Here is a 26317-nt window from a genome sequence, read left to right on the forward strand (position 1 = left end):
CTACTCTATTAAGCACGCTGAGATTTTGAAGCAGTTGTTGGTGTTGCGGAAATAGTGCTTAGCTGAGGCAGGGTTAGCCCCAAACCTTCTACGCAGTTTCAATTCTCCTGTCCAGCTGTGAAGAAGGCCTCGTTGCTGCTGCAATTGCAGGTTTTAAAATATATTATTACGTTTCAATGTATATATGAATTTCAATGTGACCAGTTACGTTAAAATTGAACGCCTTATCAATGTTAAGTTATTCTAAGTTCCTTAGAAATAGCAGCCAGATGTTCTGCAATTGATTTATTTCCATTTAGATGTGTCACAATAATCTGATTGGAACAGTGGTTAGATCAGACGAGACATAAACCCAGGAATAGGCATGGCGTCCAGCGTATGAAATACTTTTTTGCTATTTTTACACTTTTGTTCATTTGGAATTTCAATTGGATGGGTAAATTATATTTAACCATGTTAATCTAGATTTAGTATACCCAAGGTTAATTTTTAACATGCTATTATAACTGTTTAGTTTCAAGTATTAAAATCAACAACTAAATTCAAGTATTTTATTACCTTAATATGCATGCAAAAGCTGAACGCCTAAATTTATTGAATTTTCCAACAACTTCGAACCAAGAAGTTGAAACAAATATCAGTATCCACTATGGGAGACAAACGTATTCAATAAAGTGCGTTTGTAAAAATGCTTGATGGTCAATGCTGAACATCCAATGCATAAAGATATTTATTTTTAAGAAACACGCAATCTACTTTTAATCTGTAATATATACAGAGTTTCAAGTAAAAATGTGTAGAAACGTTTTAGTCGTTTAAGGTTTCAAAATCCTTTTTTTTTAAATAACAACGCCAACAGGACTATGTTTAGTGGCACATGTCTCAAGTATTATATTTTTTTCAAATAAAATTAAAAATTTAAATGAATTTCGGTAAATTGGGCTATTTCTCTTTTGTGTCGGATCATAAGATACAAACAAAATCACCTTACTGTATTATTGGATTAAAAATCGGAAAAATGTCTAGATTCTATATCCACGAGGAATTTTAACATTGCAAACTTCTGTTTCATGATTAAACATGAAAAATTTAAGTTAATTACGTCACAAAACTAGATTTTTGTTAATCTTATAGAAACTTCTATTATCAACGCAAACCATTACGCCAATACGATCAGTAGTCCGGTCGTAATCGTCCAAAAAGTATTAATCGCAGATGTGCATACATATGAAGCATAAACAAGGAACACTTTTCCGCAGTAACAAATTTGAAAATGACATTAGTTGCTCTTACTTTTTTGTTTCTTTGGAAATTAGCGAATTATTGGACAGATATTTCTCCAGTTGTAAATTTGTGTTCTTAACTTTTAGATTTCGTGGCAATTTGGGTATGTCGGAGCTTTTAATTTCTCTTCTGTATCCGATATATATTAACCTAAATGGAAAATGATAATTTACTGATAAAGGGTTTCCCAAAGGGCAATAACTCTTTTTAGTTCAAAATTGGAAATTTCGATTGATGCGGGATGAATTTCGCCGAACTACTTATTTTATGAAAGGGTTTAATGGACACTTTTTGTGCTTGCAACTTAGATTTAATCATAACCAAGTTAAAAATACAATTCATTAATAAATTCTTATTAAGAATGAAGGTTCGACCTAAAGATATGACATTTTGTACAACAAACAGAAATCCAACACTAGCGATGAATTTAAAATTTGACCCTGCTTATAATATCAAGTTTTCTTGCTTTTCAGAATGTATAGAACTTCATTTAAATTAGCACTACCAGTGGTCATCTCAAGCTTCTAAGAGAAGGTTTAAGCCAGCTGTTGGTACAAGAAAGCATACTTTTTATCTGCTAACTCAAAAACGTACACGTACTTGTTCATCCATGAAAACGAAAACTGTGAAATGAATGAAGCGTAGTCTTCGGGAGATTCCGTCTGTTCCAAATAAATGAACCATTTTTATGACAGTGCTTAATACAAATCATTAAAAATAGAAACAAAAGACCATTTTGTTACACAGAATAAAATCCGAAAATAGTGTTATCACGAAGGTTTGCTCGAACCAACTGTTTACCCAATAAAATAAAAGGCGTTCCTTATGGAAACTTATGCGTATCCAAAGTTTACGAAATTGCTTTGACCGCTATATGGATCGAATTTCTAAAAGGATTCTTTGTTGCGATTTTGGACTCTGGAGGATTGGCCTACATCGTACGGCTTGTTTTAAGCATTCTGTTCAGAAAATAAAATCAACACTAATCTGCTTTGAAGACGATAGCCAAACAAATAACAATAGAGAGAACTACATATTCCATTTTTGGATAATACATGTATATGTTTTGGTACAAGGGGTTCGAAACCAACTGCAGAGGCACGATGTGACTTTGTTCAGAAATGAAACAGAAGCTAGAATCACAGAGAAAATTTAAATGTACTCATCTTTACACAGCTTAAATGAGAGGCAACTAGCGTATGTTCTTTAAACTTATTTCAAAAAATGATATTTGAATTTTTTCTGCTAAAGGTTTACCAAAACATATTTTTCGTACATCAACTAGTCTTAACTAAAAAAAAAGTATTCTATTTATAAAAATGGGATCGGTGATGTGTATCTTATTACCGTAAGTAAACATTTAATGTTCTATGACGTTACTGTTAACGCTTACAAAATTAAGACAAATGCATAATAGGACACCAAATTGCATTCTGACCAGGGCCCACAAGGTCCAAAAGACAGCTCGTTGAGATTTACAATCAGAGAAACGCCACAATTTTAATTCGTTTTTAAAGTAAAACGATGGCAGGAATTGGTAAATGGAAACCAATATAATATAAATCTATTACGAAGATTGTTATAACCTCATCCATCTCAAGTTTTCCATCTAACAATGAAGACAGAAAAAATAGTAATGCTACTGAAGAAAATTCAGCAATAATAAATGAAAATGTAATAACATTTTCTATATGCCCCTAAAAATAAACAAAATTCTATATTAGTTAAGAGTGTATAATATTTTATCTATTAATCAAACAAAATTCGATAAGAAATTTAATTACAGTAATGTTTCTTCTCGCTCTTTTAAGTAAGTTAAAAATATATAAAACCCCTATTTTTGGGAAATATTATTTGATTTAGCAATGTTTGATTAAATGTACCCAAAAGATTAAAAAGTATAAAAGGGCTGTTTTAGTATTTCTGAGTGAGGTTAAAATAATATTAGTAATAATATTCAACTAAGCTTATACTTGAGGAACTAGAACGGTTGAGAGACGAAAAAGTATCGTTAAATAACGAGAAGCGGCGGGGGAGTTTCATCGAGTTAATGTGATGAATCAAGGTGTAAACAATATCGAAACCGTTATCCCGCTGAAAATAACAATACTATGAATTGACTTAAAAATAAAGATTCTTGGCACTACTAATCTAACAATTACTCGAAACTGCGTATTATGTGCTACAAATGGGAATGGCCAAGGCCCGAATTTAAAAGTGCCCCATAGATTCTGCTACGCATGTAAGAATCTCTGTAGAATTATTATAAAAATTAAATTAAACAATTAATTCACAAAGTAATCTAATTGCAGATCCTCATAATCATATACTCTGTTTGTTTTGGAAAGATGGTGAATTATTATCGATACTAAACTGTCAAGTTGAGTCGAAAAATTATTTTGTATTACACCTTGATTTTTTTACATTTGCTCCACTATGATAAAAATTATTTGAATTGCTTCAATATAAATATTTTTTATAATTAAAGCTATCATTTAAAGCAAAGGGGGACACATCTCTCTTTTGACCTTATGCCCAATTATAAAAAACTCCCAAATACACTTAATGAAATGTTTATTGGGCCCCAAACTGCTTTTATGAGTAAAACATTACATGAAGACTATAACCATTTTTGAAAAATATCCAAATTAAATTAAAATCTACCGCCGAATGATATTAAGTGAAAAACAAGCATGAAGATGTAGACAGCTCCGTTGGAAAATAACAAAAACTTTGGTCAACTGACACTTTTAAAGAAATAGTTTCACTGTTCTCGGAAGTATAGATATCTCAAAACTATGAAAAAGGTAATTAGAAATATTCATTAAATTTATTCATTTATTTATTAAGTAGTAGACATACTGCTAGTAAATTTTCCTATGTTTCAGGGTTAGTATTTATTCGTTGATAAAATGGAGATAACTGAAATAAAATTTCAATGACCTTTTTAGCCAGAACAAGAGAGTTGTGTATGGCCACAAGAATTTTATTGGCATAGTGTGAAAACTTAAAGCAAAATTAAATTAAAAGTTTAAATTTAATCTCGGATAATTAATTATATTAAAAGTTTAAAATGTGGTAAAAAATTAAAATTAAAAATAAAACAAAATGGTAAAATGTAACTTAGTAAATTTAAAATCCGAGTATATTTGTAGTTTGGTAAAATACCCTTTCCATTGTAAGGAGAAGCGAGCTAGAGTTGAGGGAATCTAGGAAAAGAGCAAAATTAACAATACTGCTTTTTGAATTTTTCTTCTACCTTTGGCTTAGGCGGATCGGATCTGGAAGTGCGTTATCAGAAATTGGATCTAATTAATATATGTAACTGCGCTATATCTGCTATTAAGTTGTTTATCTAAACCAAAAGTTACTAAATTTACTCTTTTCGTTGAATATATCTTGCATTGCCCATCTTTGTTTTTTTGCCATTGTTTTGTCATCAATATGGGAAGCTAAATTAAATTTCAATTTAATAATGGTACCCTATTTTATCTAGAAATAATAAACCATTTCTCTTTTTAGCCAAATCAAGGGGTGCACTTACACCCACGCTTGGTGGAGTACTGGAATTAGTATCGTGAAAATGCCCCACACTTGGTATAACAATAAAAACACCACTTGTTCTGTGCTGGTGGTGTATGAAAACTACTGGCGTAAAGAAGGTACGCAGTTTAGTTTCTATTGTTTCAAAATGTAATGTATGTTTAACAATTCAAATTTTATAAGTATATGAAGAACAGTTTGAAGTATCTTCGTCTGTATTGCTGTAGTATCAATGTGATTGTCAACACCTGCTTTACCTAGAATCTCAGTTTGACCAATTAGTTTTACCACCCTAACCGCCAGTGGTGTGAGCTCATTTTAAGTGACTGAACCAACCCCAGTCCCTCTTTTAGACCTAATAATGCCTTGAGCTTTCTTCTTCACTACACTTTTGAAGTCGGACCATTTGGTTCTTGGTTGAGGACCTGTTCTTATCACACCGATTCCAACTGCCAAAACTTCCTAAGGAATTTCGTCCAAAGCCTTCGTTAAGTCTTATATTTTTTCCCTATCCTTTTTCCTGTTAAATAACCCCAATCTGCTAGTCCTGCTACAAGAAATCAACAGCTTCTATTTCCCAACCACTGAATTTCTTATGCCTTTGCTCCCTTTCTTGCCCAGCTTTACTTTTATTTTTCACCCTTGTAAATAAGTCAATGTAAAAAAATATATATAAAATAAAAAAATAATCTAAAAAAATGTAATATATAATATATAATAACTTGTTTCGCTCTGAAAATCAAGTTGACATTCAACCACCAGAGGGCATTCTATGTCGTTACGACCACTCTACATGCAGTTTCAAAGTGAACGGTACCATAAAGATTTTTGAAAAAAAATGTTATATAAATAATAAAGTAAATATCAAACTGCATGTGCAGTGGTCGTGATGACCTTTAATGCCCTCTGGTGGTTGAATGTCAAGTTGGGCAATCTTGAAAATATTTTTCGAACTAAGCATTTTGACTTTTCGTTAAACCAAGGGCATTTATATTAGAAACAAAGGGCAGGGTATCCATTATCATTTAATATTTAAATAACTACATGTACTTAATAAATTTACTTTGGAATGTTACTAGAAGTTTTTATAAGCGATATGAAAGAAAAATACCGTTTTTCGTTATAATTTGAATATATTTTAATTTCTTAGCCCGTGACCTTTGACTTTTCGATTAAAGTTTATAAAGAAGGATAAGACCATTTCAAGAAGTGTGACACCTCATATGTTGAGTTTGGTTAAATAGTTTTTGAATAAAAGGGCGAATACAAAATGGCGGCGAAAGTTGGCACTGCAGACTTTAAGACTTTGGGGACCATAGCCACTTTCGATTGTGAAATATTTAGGCATGGCATTTTTTTTCCCGCAACTTTATCGCAAAAATACATTGAAGCCGCACTAAAAACATTGGCACTGCGATTGCCCAGCAATGACACCTCAGACGCTAAATTCACATAAGACTATCCTTCTCAAAAACGTACTCTGAATTATATTTGTAATTAACAATATAGCTGTAAAATTAATAATAACGAAACTATTGGAGATAAACCATTTTTGCCGGTCATTTTCCCGCCTTAAAATAATTCTTTACACCCCAATGATGGGGACTTTTGACAAAACGTTTATAGGGACTAAATAAAGAAGTGTGCAAAAATTCAGCCCGGGGGCATTTTTTCCGAAGTTTTGTCGCTGTTTTTAATTTTCTTGTATTTTTTGTTTATTCAAAAATTCCGTTGCAGTTACATGTATTCGTGGAATTTATCAAAAGTTTAAACCCATTGTTGGAAAAATGTGAATTATTAAAGTTCCTTTTTCTCTTAAAAATTTTACAAACTTGAAATAGCTCTGGTGCTGTAATAAATGAATGGTTTTAACAGCTGGTTAACCAAATATTGAATTTGTTTTATTAATATTCACGAATTATAACTGTGTACAAGTTAGCCAGATAATATTTTGTTTATTTTTTTGTTGCAAAAACGGTGTAATTAAGCTATAGCTATACTCATGTTGCTATGATAATAATGAAAATGTTGCGTTTTGTCAATAATAAGAGAGAAGCCATACCTCATTTAACGTTGAAGAGACGATTGATCTGATTGAAATTATCCCGGTCAATGTTGAGAGGCACCAATATACAATTAGAAGTCCTGAGCGTCGAATGCCACGCGCACGCCCCGATAACATCAGAGAAAATGCTAAGCCCTAAAACAAAAAGAAAGTATAAGTGCCAAATAATTCGAGTTAATTAAAAGATATATTTCAACTGAAAAACAATTACTGAACACATAAAATATTTTTCTGACCGCACTTGTAAGAACTTGAGGGTAAAAGGCAAACAAGTCAGCTACAGAAAGACTCTTTTACTTAAAATTTTAAAGGTCAAAGGTAAATTATATTTCACCCGGTGAAAACCGACTATCAAACGATTATTTCAAATTATTTCAAATAAATAAATATGGCAATATATTACGGTTTTAATTCCGACACCACGAGTTTGATCAAAATTATAGTTCGGATCGAATATATTAAATTCATGCATTGTAATTTGATGGACTACAACACATTTTGAAATACATCACTTGGCATTTTAATTTGAAATAACTATTAATTATGTTCTGTAAAATGCCAGGAACTTAAAAGCGGGGAATTTAAAAAAAATATTTAGACGAGTTTTTATCCTGCTCCAATGAACTATTGTTATTTCTATTCAAAATTGCATTGAATCTTACTTATAATTCTGCTTATTCAGAACGAAAAATTATAACTTACTTCTGTCAGTAGTTTGATTAACGAAGGAAGACTATGTATCAGGAAAGGTTGTTTCTGGTAAACGTCGAGGGCTATTTTCAGCACATTCATGACTAAAAGTGCAACATTTGCAATCTATTTTTAATTAAAAAACATGTTATTACGAGAATGCCAAGAAGATATTGAGGAAAAACTTCAACGATTCTTTATCAATTATAAATGTATTGTTAATTTGTCATGAATAAACTTATTACCCACCTAATGAGTGCTAAGTAGTTTTTTTCGCCTAAAAGCATTTCGGCTACGGTACTACGTATAATCTCAAAAAAAGTTAGTTTAGAAACTGTTGGCTCGCGTGGCGTGAAGGGCTTGCCACCACCCTTCTATAATTACGCATTGTAACCTGGCCACCTGAATTAATGGCTTTAAAAGTCGACTAAGGTGGTGCCTTGGGTATAAGCCTAGCTGATTATTATTATTATTATCATTAATAAAAGAAGTAGGTCTTTTTGACTGTTACTATCAGGCGAATGGTAGCACTAATAGAACGACCACATCGTATGGAGCTGTATGCCATCCGCAGTGAAGTACATCAATATCCAAACGTTAAAAATTCGTGTTGAATTAAATTGATTTCTGCTGGGCAAGCCATATATTAAAGTAACGGACCAATGACATGGTCTATTCGACTGATTTACAAATGATTGACATGGGGTCCGTTTGTTCGATGTTCATTTGATCAACACTATGGGTTCATTTTATCTACATTTTATTTAAAGAGGACCATTCAATTGACAAAAATGACAGCAATTTTTTAAGGGGGAAAAGGTCAGAAGTTTTAGGATTTAGGGTGTGAGTGTCTTGTGTATAAAATTAATAGTTTTATCCAATTAAGGTTTGTTTTGAAATAGTGGCTGCTTGATATCGGTTTGTAATCAATCTGATTATTTTAGGTTGGATAAGATGAGGTTAGAATTTTGGTTGGGTTGGGTTGGGTTTTTTTACGACTTCAATCTGGTTTTTAGTTAATATGGAAACTGCTTTTCGGTTGTTGATCAAATATCGTTGTATAATTAACGCAAAAGATGGCGACAGCGCTATCGGTACAATTTATTTAATGCTGTTGCAATAGCCGGTATTAATTTCATGAAAAATAAAATGGCCGTTTTCGATGCATTGCGTCGTGCTTTAGCTAAGCCTTGGTGTTTTTTTATTACAATACAAATTAGGACTACGTTAATATATGAATTTGGCCGTGGTGTTATAAGCGCTAGGTGCGTGGTGAACATTTTTGTGTGTTCGAGCTCCTTAATAAGCATACATGGTGTATTGATGTATGTATTTAAAACAAGGATTATGTTTTTAATGATAGATTTTTCAAATTCGATTATAATTTTTTTATAATCATAATACATTCATTGGTGAAAATGGTCTTAATAATTCTTACCGATCATCATCCTTTAGAAACTTGAAAAAAGGAAAATGAGTTTTGTTTTTATTGGCGGAACAATTTCTGACTGAACAAAACGATCCAGGCTTATTTAACAATTTTACAAATTAAATTAATGCTCCAAATATAAAAAGGAAACTGGTTTTTGCTTCGTCCTCCGTCAGTGTTAAAACACTCGCTATTAGCTAGCAATATCGCTGGCGCCATCTCTTATCCTGATTCTATGGGCATTTTCCCGCCAGCAAAATTATTATGGCTTTTTGAAAAAGAAACTTTTCTCTATACTGTACCCTCTCTCCTATAAGCCTTAAAATACTAAATGGAAGGGTCTAATGCTATCTTCCTTAGAAGTGAGACCCAAAAGGGAACATTCTGGATCCATATATTTTTCAGTTTCTACCATCATTATCTTTTACAAATAATTATTAAAAGTTTCGATAAATGTACCACATTAATGTGTAAAAATGTTACTATTGGTATTACAATTTTCCTTTTCAGCCTTTATATAGTTGTATTTGGTTTTTTATATTACAATTTTTATTACCATGGGTAGTTGACTTTGAATAACCTTGTTGAATTGGGCTATTATTATATATTTTTATTTCTTATTTATGCTTTAAATTTTTTATTTATGTGGGTATTATGATCGATTTTTTCTTGATTCCTAAGTATTTAAATTAACTTGTTGCTTGGTTGGATTATTTGTATATATTTTTCTATTGCTTTTTTCTTGTTTCGTTTGTCGAAAGTGTTGATTCATGTCTATGATTTCTTATTTGCTTTGATTATTATCGGTTCCGTTGGGTTGTCGCGGTGAGCCCAAGCAGTTTTTATTGATGCTTTCACTTATAGTTTTGGTTTTCGCTTTAGCTTTGTTTTCCGTGTATTTTTGATTTGTTTAAGACCTATAATACCATGGGTTAGTTTTCGTCTGTACAATAGCTACTCGCACGTATATATTTTACGTTTCGTGAGCGTTCTAGTAATTTTTAATTTTGTACTTGATATTTCTCATTTTGGTTGCTTTGTAACTTTAAATCAGTTTTGGTGCAAATTTGTTTTTTTTTGTTATATTGATATTTGAAATATGTTTAATGCAATTACATTTTTAATATTTATTTTAATTATAATGAAAAATCGTCTACCGGTCAGCATAAGACAGGGATTACATTTTTAAGATGATGCTCTGTATATGGCGGTATATCGTTGAGTGCCGTGTCCAGTAGTTAATACGCCCAAGGACAAGCTCTTCGGAGGAGAGTTATATTTTGGATAGCCAACTTGTTTTTTTTTATTAAATCGAACGATCTTATCACCATTGTTTTATTTATTATAACGAATGGCTAATCGTAATTACCACTGATTGGCGAAGGATTTGTGGAAAGATATTGGTATAAGCTTGGAAGTTCATATTAAAGGAAAAGACCACCATCGTTAAAAACCATTTTAAAATGGTAGAACTACAAGTAATAAATAGGAAAATGTTGGCCAATAATAAAAAAATATCATTAATAATTTAAATTATATTTTTTAAACCTTTGAAAAGACCCGCTTCGCTGCGTTCTTTTTTTTTCTCAACGAACCTTGATTGTGCCGTACCTATTGAAGTGCGATTTAAATGGATAACTTTCCGTCCAATGGCATTCTTAGTTTCGTATAACTTAGACAGCTGGTGTATTACGATCTACAACGAAACCTTGTTATTCCGGAAATAAATGAAGCTTCGAAGGAAGAGCAAACGCAGGTACTAACAAGTGAAATTAGTGAAAAATAGTATATTAGTTTATCGGGGGATGCAAGATGCAGTTCACCTGGCTATTCTTCAAAGGATTCCGCTTATACGCTTATGGAACAAGACATTGATTTGATAACTCATTTCGAACTAATTAATAAAACGGAAACAAATTACATATCCGGAAACATGGAACTTTTGGGATTAAAGAGGTGTATGGCCAAAATGATCGAGAAAGGTATTGAAATTAATCAAATTACCACTGACCGACACATTCAATGTCTTGCATACTTAAAAGACCATCATCCTTCAGTTGATCATCAATTTGATTTATGGCACTTATCTAAAAGTATCCGAACTAAACTGTCGACTGTTGCCAAAAAAGAATCTGGAAAAGAATTAGCCCCTTGGCTTAAAGCTATAAATAGACATCTTTGGTACTGCTCTGAAAATTGCGAAGGTATTAAAAATATATTAATTGATATGTGGATGTAATTATTGTACCATGTCAGAAACATTCACAAATTTCCAGATCAATTTTTTTTTCTGAATGTGGTCATGAACCATTAAGCTCAGAAAAAGAGACGTTGACAAAATGGTTGGATGTTGAAAGTGATGCGTATGAAAAATTAGAGAAAATTGTTACAAACCCCAAGCTATTAAAAGATCTTGCACAAGTTAACAAATACTCTCACACGTCCGGTCTAGAGAACTACCATAATCTAGTGAACAAATACTGCCCAAAGCAGCTAGATTTTGATCATGATGTCATGAAAGCCAGGCTTCAATTAGCAGCTTTGGACCACAATTTCAACGTTGGCCGCCAAACATTATATAGCCTAAATGAAGGATTAGAAAGCAAACCTGGTAATAAAGAGGAATTTGCATATTACTTTTCTAAAGCTACATCGGAATGGCACGCTCGTCCACTTAAAGAGTCAAAGACGTTTTTCTATATTTACAAAATTCTTGGAAATATAATTAGAAGGAAGATCCGAGGTATCAATGCCAATTATAGCATCAACTCCTCAACCTCCAAAAGATGAATTAGTAACTGCTGCTAAGAGAAGAAAATTAAATTTTTAAATCTGAAACCCTGAAGCTATCATTAGGGCTATTTACAAATGAAATAACACAAAAACCAATGATTTCGACACCCACCTAACAGAGTAATAATTGGAAATATCCCCTACCCTCTAAATTACCTAACAAACACTAGAACCCCTCCCTGAATTATAATAGCACCATAAACTATTAAAGGAAAGCAAAACCAATAACTTGGTTTGTGTTACTTTTGCTGTTAACAGATTTAAATTGTATGATTAATTCCAATAACACTGACTAAAACTGCATTCATTAAAATTTTTAAATCAATATTTTTCAAAATGTGCACCAAAAGGTTACACGGTTTTTGCCTTCAGGTGTTGAAACTATAAAAATCTTAAGTAAATTCATTTACTTATGATAAAATTTTTAAATTTCTATCACAAATTAAACCTATTTGTTGTTTAAAATATAATACTAAATTGCGACAAAAAGTTAGAATAATTGATAATTTAGGTTAGGTAGTAAATAAATAATATTTCAGCTAACCCTCACCCTGTAACACTTACACAAACCTCCACTAAGTATGTTATGTAATTTGTGAATGGCCCTTTATCAGTAAAATGTATTATTGGTGAACTTTCGTATTTTTGTTTACTTGTCCAATAGTAATTATCACAGGAGTAAAAACGTTAACAAGTAAAGAGACAAAGAAGTGGGGGAGAAAACTAAGCTTTATTGGGGAAAAAATATGCGGTACTTCGGCCGATAGGCCTTCAAGGCGAAAAACTTTAGTAGGACTAACCGACAATTTGAAAATGTTTAAAAATATTAAAGAGACGATAACACGCGACAACAAAAGGATAATACAAACACGCGACAAAAAGGGGGGGGGAACTAGAAAAGCTAAAAAGAACTGTCATAAAAGGGGAATGTTCGCAATAAGTTTGATGAACAATTAAAGGGGGGGGGGGAGAAACGACGAAAGAAAAACGAGAGGCGAGGGAACCAACACATCAAATGCTTGCGAACAGACCCCTACCCGACAACCAAAAAACCGTCGAACGCGGGCGGGAAAAACATGAAGTCAGGATGACCGCAAAAAACACAACAACACCCCCTAAAAAAAAAGAACCACCCTAGCTAAAAACTAATTTTATATTTAACCCCGACGGAAACTCTGTGGCTAAATTAAAAATGAGGCGGTTTTCTTCAGTGCGGCGGCCTTTCGTGGGAAGATTAGTAGTTTTCATGACGCGGATGGAAACGTCATTGATGTTGTGAACGTGATTAAAATGTTGGGTGACGTGGTTCTTTGCTGGCGTCTTTCTAATGTCGTTGAGATGCTCCCTGAACCTGTCGGCGAGCCGCCTTTCAGTCTCACCGATGTAGAGCATCGAGCAGACTTGACAGCTAAGAGCGTAAACGAGATTGGATGTCGTGTGGGTGAAAGACCCTTTGATCTGGAAATCTCGCTTCGGACCACGCACCAGTAGACCACCAGACACAAAAGCGCAAGTGTTACACCGCGGGCGATTGCATTTTGGGTACCCTCGTAAATCGCGCTGGCGTCATGTCCCGGCAAGGAGCTAGAAACAAGGATAGATCGCGCGTTATTATCACGGCGGTAGCAAAATCTAGGCGGATCACTGAAAATATGGCTTGTGTCTGGGTCCATCTGTAAAAGGTGATAGTTTTTCCGAATAACAGTTTCGACTCAATGAATTTGCGGATGATACGTCAAGACGACAGAAGGCCTCTCAGTGGCGGGCTTCTTGGGGTGAACAGCAAGACCATCATCGCGTGTAACAGAAGAGGCCTTGGTAAGAGCAAGCTGTATAACCTTGTCAGAGTAACCTCTTGCTGAAAAACAATCGCCCATTTCGATGGCCTTGTTGTTGAAGTCATTATCAGAAGAGCAAATTCTGCGTAAGCGAAGAAACTGGGAAAATGGAATTGAATTAGTGGTGTGCCGAGGGTGGGAAGATGTCGGCAAAAGGTATGAACGAGAGTCAGTTGGCTTGCGATATAAAGTAGTGGACACGCCATCACCGGAAACCGAAATACACAAATCCCAGAAGTTGATAGTTGTCTCGGAGACTTCGACCGTGAACTGCATGGCGCACTGAATTATCACTTTCAGGAATGGTTTAAATTAGGAACATTTAAAACAATAACCTTTTGTAAATTTAAATTCTAAAAATTATCATTTTTACTAGAAATGGTAAAAAATTATTAATATTAGAAACTTTTGAAAAGATTTTGAGGAATAATAAAAATTATTACTTTAGAAACATTGGCAATTAAGTAATTTTTATGAGGGTTAAAGATGGTAAATTTTACTTCTAATAATTAAAATTATCACTTTTTGTAAAAATATTCTTGCGCTTATGTAGGTACAGTCCTGATCAAAAGTTTCTGGCCGTTTTGGTTTGGCAGTCAATTTGTTTCTATTTTAGGTAGAGAGCCGAGTGAGGGCTTCACGGAAAGAATACCCTCACGAAAATATTATGCCGGCTACGATAATGCGCTACCACTAGTAGGGTACAACCCATACCGGAAATAGTAAAACCCCTCCGAAATGGCGTCACGAAAAGATTAGTATAATTTGTCGTGTTTACGCTCGTTCGACGCGTTATTCTATTTAAAAACCAAATCTGGGTTCACTTTTCTAATCGGAATTGTGGTTGAAAAGTTATTGAAGAAATAGTGACGACATAAAACACGAAAATTAACCCTAATTTGGTTTTCAAGTGAAACAAAAGCAAACGTGAAAGTAGTAATATTTGAAATAATATCGCGCGAGACCATTTATTTAATAAATTCTAATTATAAATTTTAATTTCGGAGGGGTTTTACTATTTCCGGTATGGGTTGTGCAAATCTTTATGACATCTGAAGAGCGCCTAAAAACATCGGTTGAACATATAAAATGCCTACATATGTCTTACAGATGTTCCTTACGTATGACTTAGATGCTATTTACTTATTTACAAATGCAATACAGATGTTCAACAGATTTTAGGTAGAGAGCCGAGTGAGGGCTTCACGGAAAGAATACCCTCACGAAAATATTATGCCGGCTACGATAATGCGCTACCACTAGTAGGGTACAACCCATACCGGAAATAGTAAAACCCCTCCGAAATGGCGTCACGAAAAGATTAGTATAATTTGTCGTGTTTACGCTCGTTCGACGCGTTATTCTATTTAAAAACCAAATCTGGGTTCACTTTTCTAATCGGAATTGTGGTTGAAAAGTTATTGAAGAAATAGTGACGACATAAAACACGAAAATTAACCCTAATTTGGTTTTCAAGTGAAACAAAAGCAAACGTGAAAGTAGTAATATTTGAAATAATATCGCGCGAGACCATTTATTTAATAAATTCTAATTATAAATTTTAATAAATGGTCTCGCGCGATATTATTTCAAATATTACTACTTTCACGTTTGCTTTTGTTTCACTTGAAAATCAAATTAGGGTTAATTTTCGTGTTTTGCGTCGTCACTATTTCTTCAATAACTTTTCAACCACAATTCCAATTAGAAAAGTGAACCCAGATTTGGTTTTTAAATAGGATAACGCGTCGAACGAGCGTCAACACGACAAATTATACTAATCTTTTCGTGACGCCATTTCGGAGGGGTTTTACTATTTCCGGTATGGGTTGTGCAAATCTTTATGACATCTGAAGAGCGCCTAAAAACATCGGTTGAACATATAAAATGCCTACATATGTCTTACAGATGTTCCTTACGTATGACTTAGATGCTATTTACTTATTTACAAATGCAATACAGATGTTCAACGTGTACTCTAATTGGTCTAATCCGTACTCTTTATGTCCATAGGACATCTGTTGAACATGGAACATCTATGTTGCATCTAAAGGGTCGTTTAAGGAGCGCCTGTGTTACATATTAATACCAAATAACCTATGTCTTGCCCTCTTGTTGAGATAGCTGACAGCGGTTTTTCAAAAAGTAATGGTTAGGTCGTGGTAATATCGGACTTTGCCAGAAATTGCCATGCAGATAAAATTATCATCACAACAAATAAGTAAGTAGAATTTCATAATAATTAAGTAATACTTAAGTAAATAATGAAGTCATTGGTAGAGGATGGACAATTTTCGTTTAGGTAGTTTTTTCAAATTTGAATTTGAAATTTTAATACCCTGCACCTGAAGTCTGAAACGCTTTGTAGGTTAAAAATAAAGTGGTTAAATTTTTTTGGGTTCAGTAGTTTCTTGGTGAAACATTTGCATTTATTAAAGTTATTTTGTTGAACGGAGCTTCAGTGTTTTCAGAATTAAATGTAAGCGAAGTTGCCTTTAAATATAGTTTAAAATAGGCATTGTTAATCTGTGTTCACCCATAGATTATGGTAGGATATAGAAAATTTTCATTTAGGCAATTTTTTTTAAATTTTGATATTCTGCACAATATATATATTATCATTTATTTAAAACTCAAATTTGAAAAAGTGGTCTACATGAAAATTTTCCATTTTTTACCATAACCAATTGGTGAACACAGTCTAACAATTCCTATGTTCAACTATATTTAAAGTCAACTTCACTTACATTTAATTCTCAAAACACTGAAGCTCCGTTCATCACGATACCCTTTAATAAATGCAAATTTTTACCAAGAAATACAACTATTGAAGCCAAAAATATTTAGTCACTTTATTTTTAACCTTCACAGCCTGACAGACTTGGGGACGGTTGTTTTTAGTGAGGGCTCAATCACATTTGAAAAAAAAATTGCTTGAGCTTAAAATAAATAGTATAGCTAGGTGCAGGGTATTAAAATTAAAAAAAACTACATAAATGAAAATTTCCCATCTCCTACCATTATCAATGAGTTAACACAGACTGATGGGGCTATAAGTCGATAATCGACTTAGCCCTTAACAATAAAAAATGTAATAATATCGTATAAATGAATAAATTTGAAATTTGTTAATGATTATTTTTAAATAAATTTACATTAGGTTTAATTCTGAAAACACTGAAGATTGTTTAAGGCATAACTGTTAATTTATGCACATTTTTCACACCGAAGCAGAATTATTGAACTCAAAAACAATTTCACTATTTTCATTTTAACCTACACAGCGATTCAGACTCGGGGAAGGTTGTTTTTATTGAGGGTTCAATCACATTTGAAAAAAATTACTTGAGATTTTAAATAAGTGATATAGGGTGCAGAATGTTAAAATCTCAACAAAGCTCAAGCTTTTTGTATCAAATGTAATTGAACCCGAGGGGTTAACCACTTTTGAAATCAGGTGTACAAATCAGCAGTGAAATTACTTCAAATCAGTAGCTTTCATAATGTTAAATCAAAAGTGAAATCACGTACAATCTGAAATCAGGTGTACAAAATTTTGCAACAGTGAATATACCATCAATTGAACCCTCATTAAAAACAACCTTCTCCAAGTCTGACTAGCTGTGTAGGTTAAAAAATAAAGTGGTAACATATATTTGGTGAAAAATGTGCATTAAAGTTTTGTGTTGAACTTGCAGATTCATAGTTTCCAGAATTAAATGAAAAGGTAGTTGTTATTAAATATAGTTGAAAATAGGCATTGTTATTCTGTGTTAACCCATTGTTTATGGTAGGAGATGGAAAATTTTCATTGAAGCTTTCTTTTATGTGATAACCTTTATATATGCAAATTTGAACCCAGAATCGCAATTATTGAACCCAAAACATATTTAACCACTTTTTTTTCACCAACGCAACTATAAGCTTCAGTGTTTATAGCCTGTAATTTAAGGGAAATTGCCTTTAAATATAGTTCTTTATTAGTCTGTTATCACCTATTGTGTAAGGCACCATTTAAAAAAAAATAATTTTGTTTTTTTTTATTTTGAAATTTTAGCAGTTATTTAAATATTTTCTCTATTTTTTGCAATTGCATTTAATCATAACTGTTGGAAGACAAAAACCCGCCTTAAACCCTAATGCTTAAGGTTCATTTGTTAAAATTATTTTATTGTTTAGCTGCAGTACACTCAAAGAAGACATTGAAGAGTTTCAATTATAAAACATTTTGGCAGTAGTTATTAAAATCGAGATTGAAAAATGTTAGACTATTAGAATTTGTATAATGTTATATGAACTACTTAATTTTAAATAGCCAGAAAATTACATTATTTTGAAATTAAAAAAAGTAAATGTGATTGATGTTAACCAATGTTAGCATTGTAATTTAGCCACTATAAAAATTGTGAATCTATTTTTAGTAAATTTTGTTAACTTAAGCTGTTTTAATTCTATATAGCTGTACCACGTCTTTGCAATAAATTTGTTCATTCAATAATTTACTTTTATATATTTATATACTGTACAATTAACAACTTGTTTACTGTAATTAACACAGATTCAATGTTTACAATAAAAAAGTTGTGTAACATTTACAACTTCTATGTTTGCATTTCTGCAACCTTTGCTTCTGTAAAATTTACAGAAAAGGTGTAAAGCTTTTGGACAAACAAAGTTAATTTTTTAGATTGTTTATGGTAGGAGATGGAAAATTTTCATTGAAGCTTTCTTTTATGTGATAACCTTTATATATGCAAATTTGAACCCAGAATCGCAATTATTGAACCCAAAACATATTTAACCACTTTTTTTTCACCAACGCAACTATAAGCTTCAGTGTTTATAGCCTGTAATTTAAGGGAAATTGCCTTTAAATATAGTTCTTTATTAGTCTGTTATCACCTATTGTGTAAGGCACCATTTAAAAAAAAATAATTTTGTTTTTTTTATTTTGAAATTTTAGCAGTTATTTAAATATTTTCTCTATTTTTTGCAATTGCATTTAATCATAACTGTTGGAAGACAAAAACCCGCCTTAAACCCTAATGCTTAAGGTTCATTTGTTAAAATTATTTTATTGTTTAGCTGCAGTACACTCAAAGAAGACATTGAAGAGTTTCAATTATAAAACATTTTGGCAGTAGTTATTAAAATCGAGATTGAAAAATGTTAGACTATTAGAATTTGTATAATGTTATATGAACTACTTAATTTTAAATAGCCAGAAAATTACATTATTTTGAAATTAAAAAAAGTAAATGTGATTGATGTTAACCAATGTTAGCATTGTAATTTAGCCACTATAAAAATTGTGAATCTATTTTTAGTAAATTTTGTTAACTTAAGCTGTTTTAATTCTATATAGCTGTACCACGTCTTTGCAATAAATTTGTTCATTCAATAATTTACTTTTATATATTTATATACTGTACAATTAACAACTTGTTTACTGTAATTAACACAGATTCAATGTTTACAATAAAAAAGTTGTGTAACATTTACAACTTCTATGTTTGCATTTCTGCAACCTTTGCTTCTGTAAAATTTACAGAAAAGGTGTAAAGCTTTTGGACAAACAAAGTTAATTTTTTAGATAGACAAAAGTGTGGTAATAATTACATCTTTTTTTCTGTAATTTTTACAAAAGCAAATCTGTTAAATGAACTAAGGTGTTGTAAAATTTACTTAGTTTTTCCTGTAATTTTTACAGAATCAAATCTGTACAATAAATCAAGTTGTTGTAAAATTTATAAAACGTTTGTAAAATTTACTACACATGTTCTGTGAAAAGTACTTTTAGTTTTTACTGTAAAAAATACAACCCTTTTACTGTTATCCAAAAAAAAACAAAATAAATGGTAAAATTTACAGAAATATTCTGGCACGAAGTACTTCCAGAAATTTTCTGTAATTTTAACAGAACTTCTTACTCTGTGTATTTTTGCTTACTACTATCTGTGAGCCAATTTTCGTTAAATATCTGGACGACTATAGATAAATTTGAGCAAGTGTTTTCTATATGTTCATTTGATGTGTCTTCAATTTTTTCGGTCGATGCCATATGTTATTTAGGCGTAACATATGCTCTAATTTTGTTACGATCTCGTTCCATAGATGTTACAATAGAACATCTGCAGAAGCACGTAAATTGCACTTAGAGTGCATCTGGAGTACATATATGTTACACATAATTGCATCTTCTGAACACTAAAAGTGCATATGTTCTTGTGTTCAACAGGTGTCAGGTGCTCTAATTTTGTTACGGTCTCGTTCTATAGATGTTACAATATGACACCGGCAGAGCACCTAAAATGCCTTTAGAGCACATCAGGAGTACATCTACCGTGCACATAATTGCATCTGATGAACACTAAAAGTCCATATATGCAAGTGTCAGGTGCTCTAATTTTGTTACGCTCTTTAGGTGTTTTTTAAACGTGCTGTAGGCGTCATAAAGATTTGCAGTGTAGTGGTAGCGCATTATAGTAACCGGCATAATATTTTCGTGAGGGTATTCTTTCCGTGAAGCCCTCACTCGGCTCTCTACCTAAAATAGAAACAAATTGACTGCCAAACAAAAACGGCCAGAAACTTTTGATCAGGATTGTACATTTAAATATAGACTAGACAAACATGGTATGGTGCTAGATTTCATCAAGAGGTCTGCTTCTAATAGTTGAGCCAATGTCATTTTTGTAAGCTATTCTGACCCAATTAGTGCTCCTCTCGGTATTATAAACTCATGATTAAGTATTTCACTTAACAAAATCACTTTTTGGAAAGTTTAAATGCTAAATTATACCTAAAATTTAAATTTCTAGGACTCCGATTATCATAATCTATTAGATACATTAAGCTTGTCCTAGAAAACGTGTAAGACTAAACGTAACATTAATATGCGCAATCCACGTTCTTAGAAGTTTCCTCTACAAATTTTCTAACCAATCTATATTCAATACAAAAGTAGTTTTGATCTATTCTACTACTTTCATTCCCAAAAATTAGAGCTACACCTATAACCAGAAGAATATAATAAACCCCTTCAAGGGTAAGTATGAGAAATCGAATACTCACAATATAAAAAATCGCCAAAAGGATTTTTAAAAATTGATAGCTTTTGAGCTTGGTCAGGGACAGAATTTCCACTTACGATCGTCCAACAAACAAAATAGATAGTACGCTACTGTTGCACCAGATTAAGGAGCGTGAAAGTAAACTCTGTTGTTACTCAATTTTACTCAGCTATCATACTTCCCCCCAAAAGGGGTTATTATTGACTTCTGCTATAACCAACAGTTTACTACCTGAGAGCCAAGCAAATCTAGAAATCCCTATTTAACCAAAAGTTTTTTAATCTATATATTATTAATTTAAAACTATAGTAATCTAATAATGGAATTACCCTTAAATTCAGCTTACTTGACTTTGACAATTAGATAATAATAATAATCTATTATTTACTAATTAATAATTCCGGTAAATGGTTCTTAAATTTCAAGCTAAAGCATGCTGATCTTCCGGGACTCCGAAGCGTTTATATCCAACATAATCTTCTACATTTTCTTCTGGAAATTCTAACCTAATTCTTAAGAGAGCGCACACAGGAAGCATTCATAAATCATATGAACATAATCCCTGTAGCTAGTGTATCTGTACGTTCTACAGAAAAAAATTGATTAAGATTTATTTCAATTAGATCTATAAGTTCACCTATTTGAGACTTAATTAGCCACAGGTCTGTTTCTATTTTACAATTTGCGATAATGTAGGTAGGATTTGTAGAATGTTTCTAAAACTACTTTGTTTAAGCACATAGTTTTGAAATTTGTATTTGCAGTGATACACTTTGGGTCTCCTGGCTGATTCGGATGCTTGTTTAAATACCTTTCAACATCAGGTGTTTGTTGGCAGTATACGACATCCATGTTTATATCATTTCCATTGAGCAATCTTTTCAAACCGCTTTCCAAATTAATGTCAAATTCTTGGGGAATTTTAACACATCCATTATCACAGGAACAGTTTTCTCTAATCCGTCCCATGTCAATATGGGCTATAAGCCAAGGCCTAACAACTGCGGCGCGGTTTCTTATTGTATCTAGCTCTTCCGCAGTGTATTCGGGGTCAAATTCATAGCCCTGTACTCTCCTCCCTCGATTTCTACTCATTTTCAGCTTTAAATTTAATTTACTATTTAATAAAACCACCAAATGAGCGGTTTTAGTAAGAAAAACAGAATTCTTGAGCTTCTGTTTTGGTTTAAAAAACTTGAGGAAAGGGACCAATAGTTGAGCAAGAGGCCTTTCACATGATCGCTAAAGGCGAAAGCTAATCAGGCGTCTATTCCATAGTTACGTCAATTATTCCTTTGAAATAAAATCGCGCCAACCAACTCTTCATTTTTAAATCGCCACTTAATTTGTCTTTAATTGAAATTAATTAAGAAACCCAAATTAACGTTAATTTAGAAACTCTCATATCACGGCCTTTGACTAAGAATTAGTGCTCCACAGATCCGGCCCCGGAGCCGATATCGGCCGAGGATGTGTCGGAGCCGGAGCCGAAGCTAAAACTCGGCTCTCCTAAAAAGCCGGAGCCGGAGCCAGAGGCAAAATCCTAGAGCTGGAGCCGGAGACGGAGACGGAGCCAGGAGCCGGTTCCGATTGCACTAATTATTTTTTAAGCGCATGTATATATTAAGATAACACTAATTTTTCTGTGAAAGAATACACTATTGTGTTTCAAAAGCTAATCAAAGCGTTAAATAAACTTCAAAACATCATCGTTCATCAATACTAATAATAATATTTTATTTTTACACAAGATAGAAAAAAAAGTTACCAGTGAGCTGCTACTGCTAGGACTTAAATAATTAGTTTTTTCCAAATTATCAGTGGAGTCTGCTACTGCTAGGACTCGTAAATTCATAACAAAAAAGGGAGCGTCCATTAATTACGTTAGGCGATTTTGGTGATTTTTCGACCCCCCTCCCCCCTTGGTGAGATGTCGTGAGATTTGGCTCGCCCCCTCCCTCCCTCCTAATATCACGTGAGATTTTTCAAATTGCGTATTTTTAGTGTAAATACGTTAATCTATGTTTGATTGCGTTGGATTTATTTAAAAAAAAACCAAATTTGCTTAATTATTTTTTAAGACTAGTTAAGACTAGTATTTTAGACAAAACGTAGTCTAGAATCACAGTGAGAAAATCGAACAATAGAATACTTAAATTTTAAGTATTATGGAACTAATAAAATTCGTAAATGACTATTCATTCTAATTCAGTCCACGGGGACTCATGTGTGGTCTCAAGAGTGACTACTGGAACCAACATGTCCATGTGATTTTCAGTAAAATCATCTGCTTCTTCAACCTCGCTCTGATTTAGCCGCTTTAAACCGTTGTCGCTTGCACACAGAAGATCAGTAACTCGGCGTGTAACAATCCGTGAAGGTCACACTGTGCGCGCTGGTGCAGGTGGTGCTCTGTGGACCGCACGCCGGTGCTCTGCAGCACTTGTGATGGATGAAAAGTAGATACCGCATGTACTGCAGAATCTCTTTTTCTGATCACCACGTACACTTGGGCAATAGAGATCATAGGGCATGCTGATGAAGGTGTGCAAGGGTTGAATTACTTAATTTTACACTGTTTCTTGCAGAAAAAATTACGTGATATTTGCCGAAACCCCCCCTCTCCTCCACTTGAGATTGGGTGAGATTGATCGATCCCCTCCCTCGCCTAAACGCCTCACGTCATTTATGGACGCTCCCAAAGTTTAGACATAAGAAATTACCATAAAAGTATTGGAGCCGGCTCCTTTAATTCGGAGCCGCTTTAAAACACTTGGAGCCGTAGCCACGGCTCCAGATCCAGCTCCGGCCTTCACCGGAACTAAAGTTTAAGTCGGAGCTGGAGTCGGAGCTGGAGCCGACGCCGGCTGGGAGCATTACTAAGAATTACGTTTCAACGATGGTGAGCCTTTCCTTTAACTTATTATCCTAAACCATTTTATTTAAGAAAATAATAAAGTTTCAATTGGTTGCATTCTATATTTTTGAAGGCCTTTTTTTAATATTTTGAGGGGACCTTGGTAAGTTTGTTTGATGAAGGCTGGTTAATTCGAACTATGGCCCCAACCAAAATGGCCTAACGACGCCACTGGAATTCACCTGCATACAATTTGCGCTTTCATGGCTGCAGGCGTCATTACAAGTTCAATAAAATGTAGATTGCTGAAAATGTAGGAAACCTCTAAGAAAAAACATCTTATCTACTGAAATATATTTAATATATTGAAAGCTTGAAGCATTAAACAAAATTTGGCAGTCTTTTTCATGGAAAAGCTGATCAGTTGAAAGCAGTACCAAACCTTTTTTTAGATTCGCGGTAAACTTAAAAACAAAAATATTTTATCTCGCTACCGAAAATAATTATCGCATTTTCTCTGGTTTATGGCGCAAAAGAGGATGCAAATTTGGTTCAAATTTCCAAGCGGCTTAAGCGAGTCCTCTTCACTACTCTCAAATTAAATTAAATATTAAGATGTTAATTTCTAAATATAAATCAATACCTTGTAAAGCAGTTCCACCACACTTCAGACAAACACACCACTTACCATTTTAGTAATATTCAGAAATGTCCATGGAATATGAGTTCTTTTCGATCGCCTGAACGTTTGAATTTCCGGGAGAAGGAAAATCCAGAGAAACGCGCAAGGAACCCAAACCAGAACGGTGCGTTGGAAACATGGCGTGAAGTCCGGATTGGAAGTATACCAAGTCAAATTTGAATCCTGCAAAAATGAATTGGCGTTACTTTTCCGTCCAGTTCGAACTAGATGCAGCCGTATAATACCATGTTTTATTTAACAAACTGTGATAAAATCAAATAAAAATCGTTCAGACTTCAAATTGGAAAACAACTTTAGATTCAATTATTCATCAGCATTTACCAAATAAACTTTAATTTTAGCTTTAAACGCGATACAATTTTAAACACGCATTGGCTTACGGAGAACTGATTTAAATGGTCATGGGTATTACAAAAATTTCGTTGGCAGCAAAGCGATTATCAAACGTATTTCTTAATGTAACTTATGCTAGTACCAATATAGGTAATTTCCTTTAAAACGCAGTCTCTCCTTCAGTGCATAAAATATTTTTAATTATTTTTTATTAAATAGTTATTAAATAATAATTTGAATAAGAAGATTTTTCAACGCAAAATTGAAAAAATATATATTAATTACTGTTAATATAATACATGTTTCGTAATTAAACTTTTATTCGCAGTGTTGACGAGCCACTATTTAAATCAAATGCTTAAACTTGATGGCAGTGGCGTGATGTGTTTAATAATAATCAGCTAAGCTTATACCCAAGGCACCACCTTAGGCGTAAGTCATCAAGCGACTTTTGAAGCCATTAACTCCGGTGGCCGGGTTACAATGCGTAGGAGGGTGGTGGCAAGCCCTGCATGCCAAGAGATCGAGCCAACAGCTCCCTAAAATGCAGAAGTAAAATTTTTATAGTACATAAATTTATTTGCATTAAAAACGTTATGTACTTATGACCCTTCGGTTGGGTAAATAATGAGATACATTACTATTTGATATTTTTCCCAAAGTATACGTTATTCAAAGAATGGTATTAGGTTAACAGAAAATGTGTTGGCAGTACCCTATTCGCCGCGTAATTGCCGGTAGAAACAAGGCACTTCGGCCTTTTCTTGTGACAATATATCCCCCTTTCGGTAGATATTTTTTGAACGTATAGATGGCCATTATGGAGATCGATATAACTCAAGATCTCCCAATTAGATAACCTTATAATGAACCGTTTAACTCTCTTATTCTATTCCGTAATATAACTTAGTGTTTCAAAAATATTTGGTCTCTATTAGTTTTTATATTTCAACGGTAGTTGTTGTCTGTTCTATTAAACTTATTCCGCTCTCTTTCAATTTGCCGTTAAATATTATCTTCAATATCGGAACTAATTAAGGAGGCTAGGATCTAACACATTTAAAATAAAACCTAATGGCAAAATGACATGCATTATACTGAAATTAGAAAAATTAATAAAATAGAAACACGTGCATAATGCGCATTATGAACGTGTTTCTATTTTATTAAATTTAATTAATGAGCGTAAGGTGTTTCGAAGCAAAATATGACTGAAATGAGTGAAATACGAATAAAATGGTCTTAGTAAAGCTTTCGGAACTTACCCAGAATACTGTTTCGCACAAACCATAGAAACCATTATCTTCCTCCATTGCAAGAAACTAGGTTCAAATCCTTCCAGACTATTTGTAAACTTTATTTTATGAAATATTTATTAAGATAAATATTAGAGAGAGAGCTGGAAATGACCTCTTTTCGAATTATCTATTTTGATAGTTGTAAGATGATATAGTGAGATTTTTACGTTTACACAATTGCTTCCCCAATAAACATTTTTATCGTGATATGTTTAATAAAATTGAGACTCAAACATTTTTAATGTTATAAATAACTCTTAAGATTCGGTTATATCTTAAATATTTTAAGAAACAGAGAACGTTAAACCGGCGAATATTTACGTTTTGGTAAAGAGATAGTTTTCTGATAGTGTCTTTGATTTCTTATTAAATAACGCTCAGGACCATTTAATCCCGAAGGTCACCGAAGGA

General features: G+C 33.0%; 1 protein-coding gene across 3 annotated transcripts; it reads right to left on the reverse strand.

Annotated features, from left to right (window-relative positions):
- Positions 1–54: 54 nt before the first annotated feature.
- LOC149962206 (multidrug resistance-associated protein 1-like) lies at positions 55–25958 on the reverse strand. 3 transcript variants are annotated; one of them, XM_090179058.1, is made up of 8 exons: positions 25874–25958; positions 24261–24437; positions 7595–7708; positions 6890–7027; positions 1885–1946; positions 1294–1434; positions 209–274; positions 55–138 (listed from the first exon to the last, which is right to left on the reverse strand). In XM_090179058.1, the coding sequence occupies exons 1-7, from the start codon at positions 25919–25921 to the stop codon at positions 253–255; spliced, it is 702 nt and encodes a 233-aa protein (XP_090035184.1). In that variant the 5' UTR covers positions 25922–25958; the 3' UTR covers positions 55–138; positions 209–252. The 3 variants fall into 3 exon arrangements, with proteins under 3 accessions (XP_090035184.1, XP_090035180.1, XP_090035191.1); XM_090179054.1 differs by lacking the exon at positions 209–274 and having other exon boundaries at positions 78–138; XM_090179065.1 differs by lacking the exon at positions 55–138 and having other exon boundaries at positions 251–314.
- Between the last annotated feature and the right edge of the window lie 359 nt (positions 25959–26317).

Source organism: Leiobunum rupestre, chromosome 1 (assembly GCF_980474605.1).
Source record: "Leiobunum rupestre chromosome 1, qqLeiRupe1.1.hap1, whole genome shotgun sequence".
In the NCBI taxonomy this organism is placed as follows: Eukaryota; Metazoa; Arthropoda; class Arachnida; order Opiliones; family Sclerosomatidae; genus Leiobunum; species Leiobunum rupestre.